The sequence below is a fragment of the Rhinatrema bivittatum genome, chromosome 3 (assembly GCF_901001135.1).
Source record: "Rhinatrema bivittatum chromosome 3, aRhiBiv1.1, whole genome shotgun sequence".
Taxonomy (NCBI): Eukaryota; Metazoa; Chordata; class Amphibia; order Gymnophiona; family Rhinatrematidae; genus Rhinatrema; species Rhinatrema bivittatum.
This window is the reverse complement of record NC_042617.1, coordinates 2034837-2049799: the sequence shown is the minus strand read 5'-3', so window position 1 is coordinate 2049799 and position 14963 is coordinate 2034837. Positions and strand designations below refer to the sequence as shown.

Below are 14963 nucleotides of genomic sequence, written 5' to 3'. Positions count from 1 at the left end.
TGTGTATAACATACAGTAAGCTACTATCAGAGAGCACCAAACCCTGTGTATATCATACAGTAAGCTACTATCAGAGAGCACCAAACCCTGTGTATAACATACAGTAAGCTACTATCAGAGAGTGCCAAAACCTTGTATAATATATAGTAAGCTACTATCAGAGAGCACAAACCCTGTGTATATCATACAGTAAGCTACTATCAGAGAGCACCAAACCCTCTGTATAACATACAGTAAGCTACTATCAGAGAGCACCAAACCCTGTGTATAACATACAGTAAGCTACTATCAGAGAGCACCAAACCCTGTGTATAACATACAGTAAGCTACTATCAGAGAGCACCAAACCCTGTGTATATCATACAGTAAGCTACTATCAGAGAGCGCCAAACCCTGTGTATAACATACAGTAAGCTACTATCAGAGAGCACCAAACCCTGTGTATAACATACAGTAAGCTACTATCAGAGAGCGCCAAACCCTGTGTATATCATACAGTAAGCTACTATCAGAGAGTGCCAAACCCTGTGTATAACATACAGTAAGCTACTATCAGAGAGCACCAAACCCTGTGTATAACATACAGTAAGCTACTATCAGAGAGCACCAAACTCTGTGTATAACATACAGTAAGCTACTATCAGAGAGCGCCAAACCCTGTGTATAACATACAGTAAGCTACTATCAGAGAGCACCAAACCCTGTGTATAACATACAGTAAGCTACTATCAGAGAGCACCAAACCCTGTGTATATCATACAGTAAGCTACTATCAGAGAGCGCCAAACCCTGTGTATATCATACAGTAAGCTACTATCAGAGAGCGCCAAACCCTGTGTATAACATACAGTAAGCTACTATCAGAGAGCACCAAACCCTGTGTATATCATACAGTAAGCTACTATCAGAGCACCAAACCCTGTGTATAACATACAGTAAGCTACTATCAGAGAGCACCAAACCCTGTGTATAACATACAGTAAGCTACTATCAGAGAGCACCAAACCCTGTGTATATCATACAGTAAGCTACTATCAGAGAGCGCCAAACCCTGTGTATATCATACAGTAAGCTACTATCAGAGAGCGCCAAACCCTGTGTATAACATACAGTAAGCTACTATCAGAGAGCACCAAACCCTGTGTATATCATACAGTAAGCTACTATCAGAGCACCAAACCCTGTGTATAACATACAGTAAGCTACTATCAGAGAGCACCAAACCCTGTGTATAACATACAGTAAGCTACTATCAGAGAGCACCAAACCCTGTGTATAACATACAGTAAGCTACTATCAGAGAGCGCCAAACCCTGTGTATAACATACAGTAAGCTACTATCAGAGAGCACCAAACCCTGTGTATATCATACAGTAAGCTACTATCAGAGCACCAAACCCTGTGTATAACATACAGTAAGCTACTATCAGAGAGCACCAAACCCTGTGTATAACATACAGTAAGCTACTATCAGAGCACCAAACCCTGTGTATATCATACAGTAAGCTACTATCAGAGAGCACCAAACCCTGTGTATAACATACAGTAAGCTACTATCAGTGTACAGCTCTCTACTGTACAGTCTCACTGTACAGCTTTATACTGTTTTGTTTTACAGAAATTTCCAAGTTCCCTCTTTCAAAGCAGTCAACGTTCCATCCAATCAGTCCTCAAACAAAGATCTTTAAGTTTGAAATCTTTATTTTAAAGCTAATTAATAACTACTTACAAAAGTTGGTTTCAAACGTCTGTGCCACAGGCAGAGATCCGTGTCGCTGGATAAGGCAAGGGAAGGAAGGTGCAGATTCTTGGGGTGCAGGGAAAGAGATCGTGGGGTTGAAGCTGATTTGTCTTATAATTAAGCAGTAGATGGAACGTAAAAAGCTGTTCTGTAACACGGTTACAGGCACGTAAAACACCTGCTGGCTTGGCTGGGACTAACCCACCGTCACGGCAATGAATACCGGAGAAATCTCCTCAGCTGAGGTAAGGGCGAGAGCCAATAGGAGAGAGCCTGGACCCAGTGACTCAGGAGGGAACCTGAAGGGAGGGGGCTTTTGTTAAAGGCATACTCCCTATTACAGGCAGGGCTTTCAGACTTCTCTGCTGGGTTACCAAAGGTGTCACATTTACTATGAAGGAGGGGCTGTGGTAAACACAGGTTGTCTGTCCCAAACACAAACATGTACCCATTAATGGGGACAGAACAATCAGAGAGCACAAAACCCTGTTTATAACACAGTAAGCTACTGTCAGAGAGTGCCAAACCTTGTATAATATATATAGTAAGCTACTATCAGAGAGCACAAAACCCTGTGTATAACATACAGTAAGCTACTATCAGAGAGTGCCAAACCTTGTATAATATATATAGTAAGCTACTATCAGAGAGCACAAAACCCTGTGTATAACATACAGTAAGCTACTATCAGAGAGCACAAAACCCTGTGTATAACATACAGTAAGCTACTATCAGAGAGTGCCAAACCTTGTATAATATATATAGTAAGCTACTATCAGAGAGCACAAAACCCTGTGTATAACATACAGTAAGCTACTATCAGAGAGCACAAAACCCTGTGTATAACATACAGTAAGCTACTATCAGAGAGCACAAAACCCTGTGTATAACATACAGTAAGCTACTATCAGAGAGCACAAAATCCTGTGTATAACATAAAGTAAGCTACTATCAGAGAGCACAAAACCCTGTGTATAACATACAGTAAGCTACTATCAGAGAGTGCCAAAACTTTGTAATATATATAGTAAGCTACTATCAGAGAACACCAAACCCTCTGTATATCATATAGTAAGTTACTATCAGAGAGCACCAAACCCTGTCTATAAAATACAGTAAGCTACTATCAGACAACACCAAACCCTGTTTATAACAAAGTAAGCTACTATCAGAGAGCACCAAACCCAGCGTATAACATACAGCAAGCTACTATCAGGGAGCACCAAACCCTGTGTATATCATACAGTAAGCTACTATCAGAGAGCACCAAACCCTGTCTATATCATACGGTAAGCTACTATCAGAGAGCACCAAACCCTTTGTATAACATACGGTAAGCTACTATCAGAGAGCACAAAACCCTGTGTATAACATACAGTAAGCTACTATCAGAGAGCACAAAACCCTGTGTGTAACATACAGTAAGCTACTATCAGAGAGTGCCAAAACCTTGTAATATATATAGTAAGCTACTATCAGAGAGCACCAAACCCTCTGTATATCATATAGTAAGCTACTATCAGAGAGCACCAAACCCTGTGCTACCCCTACTACCCCTAACTAATCAAGCTTGATATTTCACTTGGTTGCAGCTCCATCACTGCTCTCTACATTAATGGTGGGGGTGGAAGGGAAATAGAACCAAAGAGCTAAGAGAAACAGATAAGTATGAGAAAAAAATGTGAAGCTTGCTGGGCAGACTGGATGGGCCGTTTGGTCTTCTTCTGCCGTCATTTCTATGTTTCTATGTTTCTGTGTATAACATACAGTAAGCTACTATCAGAGAGCACCAAACCCTGTGTATATCATAAGGAAAGCTACTATCAGAGAGCACCAAACCCTGTGTATATCATACAGTAAGCTACTGTCGGAGAGCACAAAATTCTATACAACATACAGTAAGCTACTATCAGAGAGCTCAAAATCCTATATAACATACAGTAAGATACTATGAGAGAGCACCAAACCCTGTGTATATCATATAGTAAGCTACTATCAGAGAGCACCAAACCCTGTGTATACCATACAGTAAGCTGCTATCAGAGCACCAAACCATGTGTATATCATACAGTAAGTTACTATCAGAGAGCACCAAACCCTGTGTATACCATACAGTAACCTGCTATCAGAGAGCACCAAACACTGTATATAATGTACAGTGATTTTTATCAGAGAGCACAAACACTCTGTATAATGTACAGTAAGCTGTTACCAGAGAGCACCAAAGCCTGTTTATATCATACAGTAAGTTACTATCGGAGAGCCCCAAACACTGTGTATATAATGTACAGTAAGTTACTATCAGAGAGCACCAAACATTGTGTATAACATACAGTAAGCTGTTATCAGAGAGCACAAAACACTATGTATAATGTACAGTAAGTTACTATCAGAGAGCCCCAAAAACTGTATATAAATAGAGATGTGCTTTGGGTTGGTATATCGTGTCGGGCTTTGTTTTGGGCCCCCCCCCCCAGGGGAATTTCGTTTTTCCCATGGTTCGGGGGGGGGGGGGGTTTCGGAGACCCTGATTTTCGCCTTAGCATGCATTAACGGGGAGTTAGCGCATACTATCTGCCGTTACTGCGCACTGACAGGAAAATAATTCCAGTTGCAGGGGCTGCCGCTCTTAAGGATCTTCAGGATAGGAAGCTGGAGGTCCTTCTTAAGAGGATTTTTGAGGTCTCTGCGCTTTGCATTAGGGCAGCAGTCTGCAGTAGCCTCATGCAAAGGGCAGCTATTCGTTGGGTGCAACAGTTGCTCACCTCGCAGGAGTTGCCTCCAGCGGAAGCGAAGCAGGCAGATCGCGTGGAGGCCAGCTGTGGCTTACACCGCAGATGCCTTGTATGATCTTCAGGTGTCCTCGTGCACTATGGCTTCGGCGGTCTCGGCTAGAAGGCTTCTGTGGCTCCATAACTGGTAGTCCGATATTTCCTCCAAGGCCCAGCTAGGCAATCTTCCCTTTAAAGGGAAATTCTTGTTCGGGGATGATCTGTAGACCCTTATCAAATCCCTAGGGGACAATAAGGTGAACAAGTTGCCGGAGGACAAGCCTCGAACCTCCAGGGCTTTTGGGTTGGTGCGCCCTCTGTTCCGGGGACAGTGCAAGTTGCGGCAGGGCAGGGCTCCGGCCTTCATTCCTCTTCAGCCGTCGACGAGGTCTCAGGCTTGGTCTCATTCCTTTCGCGGCCGCAGGCCTCTCCACGATGGGGGTCCTCAGGGATCTTCCGGGGGCAAGTCCTCCCAATGAAGGTGTCCTGGCCCACTCCTCTGTTCCGGTGATCGGCGGCCGCCTGTCTCTCTTCTTCGAGGAGTGGATCAAGATTACATCGGACCAATGGGTTCTAAGCATCATCGAACATGGCTATGCTTTAGATTTTGCATGCCCATTGCGGGACCTGTTCTTGATGTCGCCCTGCAGGATCCGCGCAAAATGGACAGCGGTGACTCAAACCCTGGGCCGGTTGAAAGAGCTGGGAGCCATTGTCCTGGTCCCACCAGAGGAGTTCAGGACCGGCAGATACTCCATATATATTTTGTGGTTCCCAAGAAGGAGAGCTCCTTCCGCCCAATCTTGGATCTGAAGAAGGTGAACAAAGCACTTCGGGTACCCCATTTTTGCATGGAAACTCTCCGTTCAGTCATTATGGCCGTCCACGCCAGCGAATATTTGATTTCTTTACACTTGACGGAAGCGTATCTTCACATAGGGATCCGTGAACAGTATCGGCGGTTTCTCAGATTTATTATTCTGGGCGAGCATTATCAGTTTCAGGCGCTTCCGTTCGGATTAGCGACAGCTCCCCGCGTCTTCACCAAAGTAATGGTGGTAGTAGCTGCAGCTCTCAGGTGGGAGGGGATTTTGGTTCATCCCTATCTGGACGATTGGCTCATCCGCGCAAAGTCGGAGGAGCTTTGCAGGGCAGCGGTTCAGTCGGTAGTGGACCAGTTTCAATCCCTCGGTTGGGTCGTCAATTTTGCCAAGAGCCAATTAGTCCCGTCCCAGGTGCTGAACCTCTTGGGTGCTCAGTTCGACACATCGGTCTGCAAGGTCTTTCTCATGCAGGAGCGAATCGACAAGTTAACGGCGCAGATCTGGTGGCTGTTACTCTACCGCTACCCCGGGTTTGGGATTACTTGCAGGTGCTTGGTTCTATGGCCTTTGCTCATATGAGATCCTTGCAGAGGGCGTTACTTTCTCGTTGGGACCCGAAGTTGGAAGAGTTCCAGATCCGATTGCTGCTCTTGGAACATGCCAGGTCCAGTCTCCATTGGTGCTTGATTCCGGCCCACGTGCAGCGCGGGATGAACTTGGAGGAGCCCGGCTGGGGTGCGGTTTGCCGATGGACAGAGCAGCAGGCGAAATGGTCCATAAATCACTTGGAAACCATGGCAGTACATCTGGCATTGTGCAGTTTCCTCCCCCTGGTGAGCCGTCGATCAGTGCGAGTATTGTCTGACAATGTGACAACGGTGGCTTACATCAATTGTCAGGGGGGAACCAGAAGACATCCAGTGGCATTGGAGGCTGACCGGCTAATGCTCTGGGCAGAGCACCATCTGATCCATCTAGCATCTTCTCACATATCCGGGGTCGACATCGTTCAGGTGGATTTTCTCAGTCGCCAGCATCTAGATCCCGGAGAGTGGGAACTTTCCAAGGAGGCGATGCATCTCGTGACTCGTCGGTGGGTGTTCCTCGCCTGGACCTGATGGCGACTCAGAGAAATGCGAAGGCGGCTCGGTTCTTCAGTCGCAGGAGGGAACACGGGGGGAAGGTGTCGATGCTCTGGACCCTCCGTGGCCTTGCGAAGTTCTGCTGTACGTCTTTCCTCCCTGGCCGTTGGTGGTCAAAGTCTTGCAAAGGATAGAGGTTCACACAGGCTCAGTCGTTCTCGTGGCTCCAGAGTGGCCATGGCAACCGTGGTTTGCAGATCTGATCAACTTAGCGGTGGACGGTCCTCTTCGGCTCGGTCATCTACCGAATCTTCTTCGACAAGGTCCAGTATTTTTCGATTAAGTGGTTCACTTTTGTCTAGTGGTTTGGCTTATGAGAGGCGGTGATTGAGGAAGAAAGGTTATATGGATTCCGTTATTTCCACCCTCCTGCAGGCGCAAAAAACATCTACCTCACTCACCTATGTTTGAGTCTGGAAGGTTTTCGATTCCTGGTGTAGCGGGTTGAATGTGTCCCCGCGGCGCGCCCATATTCTGGCATTCTTGCAGGAGGGTCTGAAGAAAGACTTGGCGTGCAGTTCTCTCAGGGTTCAAGTAGCGGCCTTGGGATGTTTGTGGGGGAAGATTGATGGGACATCCCTGGCAGCTCATCCAGATGTAACGCGTTTCCTGAGAGGTGCTAAACATTTGAACCCTCCGGCTCGTCCAGTGTGTCCTTGGAGTTTGAATCTGGTTCTCCATGGCTTGTGCGGTCTTCCGTTTTAGCCTTTGAAACAGGCCACCTTGAAAGACTTGACACTTAAGATGATTTTCCTGGAGGCTATCACTTCAGCACGGCGCATCTCTGAGCTTCAAGCATTGTCTTGTAGGGAGCCTTTTCTCAGGATTTCGGATTCAGGGGTGTCCCTTAGGATGGTGCCTTCCTTTCTACCGAAGATCGTGTTGGAGTTTCATTTGAATCAGACCGTGGAGTTGCCTGCCTTCACAGATTTGGATTGGAATTCACCTCAGGCCCGTGACTTGCGAAGATTAGATGTGTGGCGGATTCTGCTTTGCTATCTGGAGGTCACTAATGCTTTTCGTTTGTCTGATCATCTGTTTGTCTTATGGAGTGGTCCTAAGAAAGGACATAAGGCAACTAAAGCCACTATTGCCCGATGGTTGAAGGAAGCCATATCTTAGACATATATATGTCTTGGGCGCGCAGTACCGGAAGTTACTGCGCGCCCTGCCTATGTGTGTATGATTGAGATCATGTGTATATATGATTAAGAGCCTGTGTGTATAAGTAAGAGAGAGAGCCTGTGTGTCTGTGTGTGATTGAGAGCTGGTTTAGGTGAGGGAGCATGTGAGTATGTGATTGAGAGCCTGTGTGTAAATGAGAGAAAGAGAGCATGTTTGTAAGCATGTGAATGAGAGTCTGTGTGTGAGAGAAAAAGACAGCATGTATGTGTGTGATTGAAAGCCTGTGTGTGTGTAAGCCTGAAAAGATAGACAGCATGTGTGTAAATGTGTAATTAAGAGCCTATATAAGTGAGAGAGAAAAAGCATGTGTATATGTGAGTACTGAGAGCATGTGTGTATAGGTGTGTCATTGAGAGCCAGTGTGAGAGAGAGCGCTGGTATGTGACTGAGAGAGGAGAAAGTTCCAAGCAAACCACCCCACCTCCTGCTAATTCAAAACAATCTCAGGGCACCTGGATATAAAACGTTCCCAGGTATGCAGAGCAAAACATTTTTTGTATCATTTTTCATTACTGGGTCTTTGTGTCTGCTATTTTGAAATATTTTATTGGTATCTAGAAATTTTTTATATGAGTTTTTAATTATTGGGTATTCCATTCATCAGCTGTTTTGAAATAATCTGTTCTTTTTGTTAATATGGTTTTACTGCTACTGATTTTATATTTCTTGATTTGTTTTATAATTTTTGGATCAGGGTGTTCCCCAGGGCTCCTCTCTATCCTCAACCTTATTCAACATTTACATGCTTCCCCTCACCACCCTCCTAACTAACCTTGGCATCAAACACTTCATCTACGTAGATGATGTGCAAATTCTCTTCCCCTTCTCTGACTCTCTCCAATCCGCTCTCCAAAACTGGGATTCATGCCTTACCGCCATCAACAAACTCCTCATTGACATGCATCTTGCCCTCAACCCTCAAAAAACAGAACTCCTTATCATTTCCTCTAAACTCCCTCTTCTGCCTCTTCCCCCATCTCCCTCTTCCACTACCTTCCACTCACACACCCGTAACCTGGGTGTTCTCCTTGACAACCAACTCTCCTTCGAACCCTACATCAAATCTCTCCTAAGTGACTGCTACTTCAAACTACAAACTATCAAAAAAAACTCAGACCCCTTCTGCATTTCTCAGATTTTCGCACAGTACTCCAGTCTATCATATTCTCCAAAATTGATTACTGTAATGCTCTCCTCCTTGGCCTCCCCTCCAACCACACCAAACCTTTGCAACTTCTACAGAACGCCGCAGCACATATTCTTTCTAACACTAGAAAAAGAGACCACATCACACCAACCCTCATCCAGCTCCACTGGCTACCAATCCAATCACGTATCCTGTTCAAAACACGATCTCTCATCCACAAGAGCATTACTAATGAAAACCTCCACTGGCTCTGCCCCCCCCTCTCCTTCCTCGCTTCTCCACAAGACCCACCCGTCCTGCCCTTCAATGAACTCTCCGCACTCCCTCTGTTAAACCCTACAAACTGATCTCCACAATGAAGAGAGCCTTTTCCCTCGCCGGCCCCACCCTTTGGAACTCCCTCCCTCCAGATCTGTGTACAGAGACATCACCCCTAAATTCAAAAAGAAACTAAAAACATAGCTCTTTTTACAGGCCTACCCATCCGCCAATCCCTCCACATGATTGTTAGCTGAAATATTTGTGACTCTGTTCTCTGATTATTTTTTTGTAAAGTTTTGTAAACTAGTTTTCCTCATTCGGTTATTGCTTCTTGTTTTCGCTGTTAACTATAGTTACTGTTCCATGTAAAGGCCTTTGCCTATTAGCGCTAAGTTAATTGTAAACCAATACGATGTGCAAACGGTTGTCGGTATATAAAAATGCCAAATAAAATAAAAATAAATAAGGACTGGTGATGTTTCTTTTTCCCTTTGTTGCACTGCATACAGAGACTCTGGCTTGTTGCAGTTTCCAATTCAGTTTCTGTCTGCATGCTTCTTGTTATGCGTTTTGGTCTCTTTATTCTATGTTAGGTGAGGGTCAGCACATGTGATTCAGGTGAGGTTTTCTGCTGGCGTGTAGTTACTGTGTCGGGCTTGGTCCGTTTTCCTAATAGGAGATGTATTGGTGTCTTAAGGCCTGGTGTAATATTTTCACTGTTGCCTTTTCTTAGGTAAGGTGGTTACTGTTTAAGTGCTGGAAATTGATGCTGTTTTGGTGTGGGAAGTTTACTATTTATGCAATTTCTGTTCAGATACAATATGTATCTTTCCCTTGTGTCATTCTTAACAATAAAAATAATACTGGGCCTTTATTTTTTTATTTCCGCTGTGAATTGTAATGAGCAGTGTGTCAGACATGTGAGCGTGGCCTGTCAGGTGCGTCACGATGGGAAAAAGGTTGAGAACCACTGCTTTAGATAATGAGGACCAGGTGTTACCTGGGTCCCCATTCCTTTGCCTGTACCTCCTCTAAATGCTTCAGCTCTTAAGGACGGGGCAGACTGTCTCTCTGAACCCCCTGATATTTCTTTGCAGGACATATGGAGAGCAGTGACTTGTCTGGAAACCTCTCAATGATGTGTATATTCTTCTGGTGCTTCAGTTAAATTTGAGGACTTGGATCAATTTAGAGTTATAGATATCATCACATTCAGTTCTCTTCTGAGGAACGTTTTCTTTCCAGCTGTTATGTGCCTCATTTAAACAAGTTTCCTAATCTCAAAGACTGTCGCGCTGATCTGTTTGCTGCATTTGATAGTACCAATTATCTCAGTTTTTTTCTGTCTTCACGTGATAAAATTACCCTTCAGGTACTGTTTAATCATTTGTACTTGATTCTGACAAAGATCTTCTGTTTCAGTAGTACTTTAACTATGAAAGTAGTTTATTCTGTGGTCAGAAAATTCAGATATTTCCAGACATTTGCAGGGAGACTCAGATAGGAAGGAAGTAATGTGTTCTTAATATTTAAGCTTCCTGCTAACTGAATTCCCTGGTAAATGAGAGGTGGTTCAGCAGAGAAATGTGTTTTAGTTCATCCTCTCCATTGATAGACAAGACACTGGTTAGTTGGGTTCCTCTCCATTTGGAAGCCTTTCTGATGGACAAGACACAGGTTAGTTGGGTTCTTCTTCATTTGGAAGCCTTTCCGATGGATTGGACACAGGTTAGGTGGGTTCCTCTCTTTTTGGAAGCCTTTCTGATGAACGACACACAGGTTAGGTGGGTTCCTCTCCTTTTGGAAGCCTTTCTGATGGACGAGACACAGGTTAGTTGGCTTCTTTTTCATTTGGAAGCCTTTTCGATGGACGAGACACAGGTTAGGTGGGTTCCTCTCCTTTTGGAAGCCTTTCTGATGGACGAGACACAGGTTAGTTGGGTTCCTCTCCATTTGGAAGCTTTTCTGATGGATAAGACACAAATTACTTGGGTTTTTCTCCATTTAGAAGCCTTTCCGATGGACGAGGCACAGGTTAGTTGGGTTCTTCTCCATTTGGAAAACTTGCTGAATCATGAAACAAGGACTAGTTGGGTTTCTCACTATTTGGAAGCCTTTCTGATGGGCGAGACACTTGTTAGTTGGATTATAATCTGGGTTGGTGGGTCAATGCTTGCACAACATGTGACAGGAATTATTGCTTTTATTGTTTTCTGCTTTGTTTCTTTTAATAAATGGGGACTTGTGATACTTTCTTGTGTGATGTTTCATTGAAATTTGAAATATCCTATTATCTATTATTTCTTTTTGTTTTATCTCATGTCAAGATATAAAACTCATAAAGAAATATAAAAAAATGAAAGGAAATTCTTTCTGCTAGTGGGTTTCTATTGCTTGCCATGAGAACTTCAGTACCACTCTGAATCTCAAGTTGCTTGTTTGCAGTTGTAAGTTTAATGTCTGAAGTTTTGAAAGATGGCACTCAAGTGTCATGTGAAGTACACCACCTGTCAGCACTTCACATCTCAAGCAAAAGGCAAAAACACACCCCACTTTCAAATTATACAGTTTAATAAAAGTTAAAACTAAAGTTTGTTCCTGATGGGATACATTCAGCATTTTGAAAGATCTGAATAGAACTTTTCTTTATCTTCCTACACAGGTGGATGTCCCTTCCACAGCCAGCCAAGTTATTGTTCTGGAGAAGATGGCACAATATTGGCCAGTCATCCAGATCAGAATAAAGCGCTGTCAGCAGGTCTGTCTGTCTTGTACGTACAGGAGCTTTGGGGCCCTCCATCATATAGGAGTCCTGCCTATACACAGTATAAAGGGGAGACATTTGAATGGGAGGGGTAGGAAAAACACCTGCGGCTAGAAGTTGGAGGGTTAGATCAACTGCTCGTCTATGCTGGAGCACAGAGGAAGGTGGTGAAGGGTGTAAGGTGAAAGCTCTAGAAAGTGGGGACTCCAAGGAATAAAAAGAGCTCTGATGAAGAACTAAATGAAAGCTTAGGGACTAGGGAGTGGAGACTTCATGGGGAGAATGGAAACTCCAGAGTGGGGTAGATTGGATGTTGGAGGCTCTGGGGAATGGTGTAAAAGTGGAGATCTGAATTGGCTGGTTAATGGTTCATTCTGCAAGTTTGCTGTTTGACACTGTTTTGTGCCTTTTGCACACTGTTATTTGTTACTTAATTCTATTGTTCTTGATCCATCCTGATTTTCCTTTTTGCTTTGATATACTCCATACTGAGGATTAGTAGAGGGTGCACTGCCTTATAAGGAAGCATCCTTCAAAGTTCTCTCTGACTCCATCTGCTGGAAGGGGGAGATAACCCACTGTCTGCACTGATCCTGGTACGTACAGGGAATACTGAGGATTAGTAGAGGGAGCACTACCTTATAAGGAAGCATCCTTCAAAGTTCTCTCTGACTCCATCTACTGGAAGGGGGAGATAACCCACTGTCTGCACTGATCCTGGTACGTACAGGGAATACTGAGGATTAGTAGAGGGAGCACTACCTTATAAGGAAGCATCCTTCAAAGTTCTCTCTGACTCCATCTACTGGAAGGGGGAGATAACCCACTGTCTGCACTGATCCTGTTACGTACAGGGAATACTGAGGATTAGTAGAGGGTGCACTGCCTTAAAAGGAAGCATCCTTCAAAGTTCTCTCTGACTCCATCTGCTGGAAGGGGAGATAACCCACTGCTGCACTGATCTTGGTACATACAGGGAATACTGAGGATTAGTAGAGGGTGCACTGCCTTATAAGGAAGCATCCTTCAAAATTCTCTCTGACTCCATCTGCTGGAAGGGGGAGATAATCCACGGTCTGGACTGATCCTGGTACGTACAGGGAATACTGAGGATTAGTAGAGGGTGCACTGCCTTAAAAGGAAGCATCCTTCAAAGTTCTCTCTGACTCCATCTGCTGGAAGGGGAGATAACCCACTGCTGCACTGATCTTGGTACATACAGGGAATACTGAGGATTAGTAGAGGGTGCACTGCCTTATAAGGAAGCATCCTTCAAAGTTCTCTCTGACTCCATCTACTGGAAGGGGGAGATAACCCACTGTCTGCACTAATCCTGGTACGTACAGGGAATACTGAGGATTAGTAGAGGGTGCACTGCCTTAAAAGGAAGCATCCTTCAAAGTTCTCTCTGACTCCATCTACTGGAAGGGGGAGATAACCCACTGTCTGCACTAATCCTGGTACGTACAGGGAATACTGAGGATTAGTAGAGGGTGCACTGCCTTATAAGGAAGCATCCTTCAAAGTTCTATCTGACTCCATCTGCTGGAAGGGGAGATAACCCACTGCTGCACTGATCTTGGTACATACAGGGAATACTGAGGATTAGTAGAGGGTGCACTGCCTTATAAGGAAGCATCCTTCAAAATTCTCTCTGACTCCATCTGCTGGAAGGGGAGATAACCCACTGCTGCACTGATCCTGGTACGTACAGGGAATACTGAGGATTAGTAGAGGGTGCACTACCTTATAAGGAAGCACCCTTCAAAGTTCTCTCTGACTCCATCTGCTGGAAGGGGGAGATAACCCACTTACTGCACTGATCCTGGTACTACAGGAACGAAAGTTAGCAGGTAAGGAATAATTTTCTTTTACATATCTACATACTTTGTTACTGTTCATGTGGGATATGCTGTTTCATTGCGACAATATACTAGAAAAGATATTTGCTGTATACTAGGTAGGGGGTAAGGGGGGGGCAGGCTGGGAGTATAAAAATCTTTGGATAATCTGACTGTCTCTGCGGAGATGTAGCTATATGAAAATTACTGGCATGTATATTATCGTTTGCCCAAATAAAAAGTTAAATTATAAAAAAAAAAAGAAAAAAAAAAAAAGAAAGGAAACCCTGGAAAAAGAGTTAAAAGAAGATAGAGGAACATGGGAGAGAATTTGGGTCCAATGCAATAAGAAAATTAAGATGCTTAGACAATAAAGGGAGAAAAAAAGCATTTTATTTGCAATTTAATGACTGGAATATGTTAATTTCCCTGTACGTACCAGGATCAGTCCAGACTGCTGGGTTATGCCTCCCTTCCAGCAGATGGAGTCAGAGAAAAGCTGAAAGCACCCCCTAGATTACCTGGTGTGCCACCTGCGATCCTTCAGTATCTCTCTGACTCCAATATGTTAATTTTGGTAATGTGCATCTCTGATACCTTTATATTTTGTTTGGTGCAGGAGAAAATGCATTTCTGTTTCTTTTTTTCCAAAGATGGCTTCTTGGGGTTTCCTGTTTAACTTTTGTCTACATAATTCTGTTTTAGTTTGTGGTCACTTACTCTGTATTAGGTAAAGGTCGGTTTGCTCTGTGTAGGGATCTGTAGCACTTCAGCTTGTTCTGTTTTCCCATTTGGAGGTGTATTAGGGTTCTAGGGCCTGCACTGCTGACTTTTCCTTGCTGTCTGCATTCGTTAAGTGCACAATTGAGCTGTGGAATTTGTTGCTGGAGGAAGTGGTCAAGGCATCTGTTATAGTCTGGTTTAAAAGAAGCTGACAACTGTTCCAAAAACAGTTATTAGCCAGGTAGGTAGGGGAAAACCACCTCTTATCCCTGGGAGTGAGCAATAGAACTGGAGCTACACGTTGGGGTCTGCTGAACACTTCCTAATGACCCAGATTAGCCACTGCTGGAGACAGGATGTTGGGCTCGATGGACCTTTGGTCTAACCCAGCATGGCACAACTTATTTTCTGATGTTTTGTACTCCCTCACTGTGCCTGGCAGTAGAGAGCATTTTTGTGGTTGCTAAAGTGACACTAGAATTTGAATATTAATTTAAAGTTTACGTTATCTCAGGACAAGCAGGATGCTAGTCCTCACATATGGGTGACATCAGTAATGGAGCC

At 44.2% G+C, this 14963-nt stretch overlaps 1 protein-coding gene across 1 annotated transcript in view; it reads left to right on the top strand.

Moving 5' to 3' along the window:
- LOC115088463 (cullin-9-like) overlaps positions 1 to 14963 on the top strand; it is a 197082-nt gene that overhangs the window by 6731 nt on the left and 175388 nt on the right. The window contains exon 3 of the mRNA XM_029596737.1: positions 11734 to 11829. Within this exon, the coding sequence (XP_029452597.1) occupies positions 11734 to 11829 (96 nt within the window). The remainder of the gene's footprint in view (positions 1 to 11733; positions 11830 to 14963) is intronic.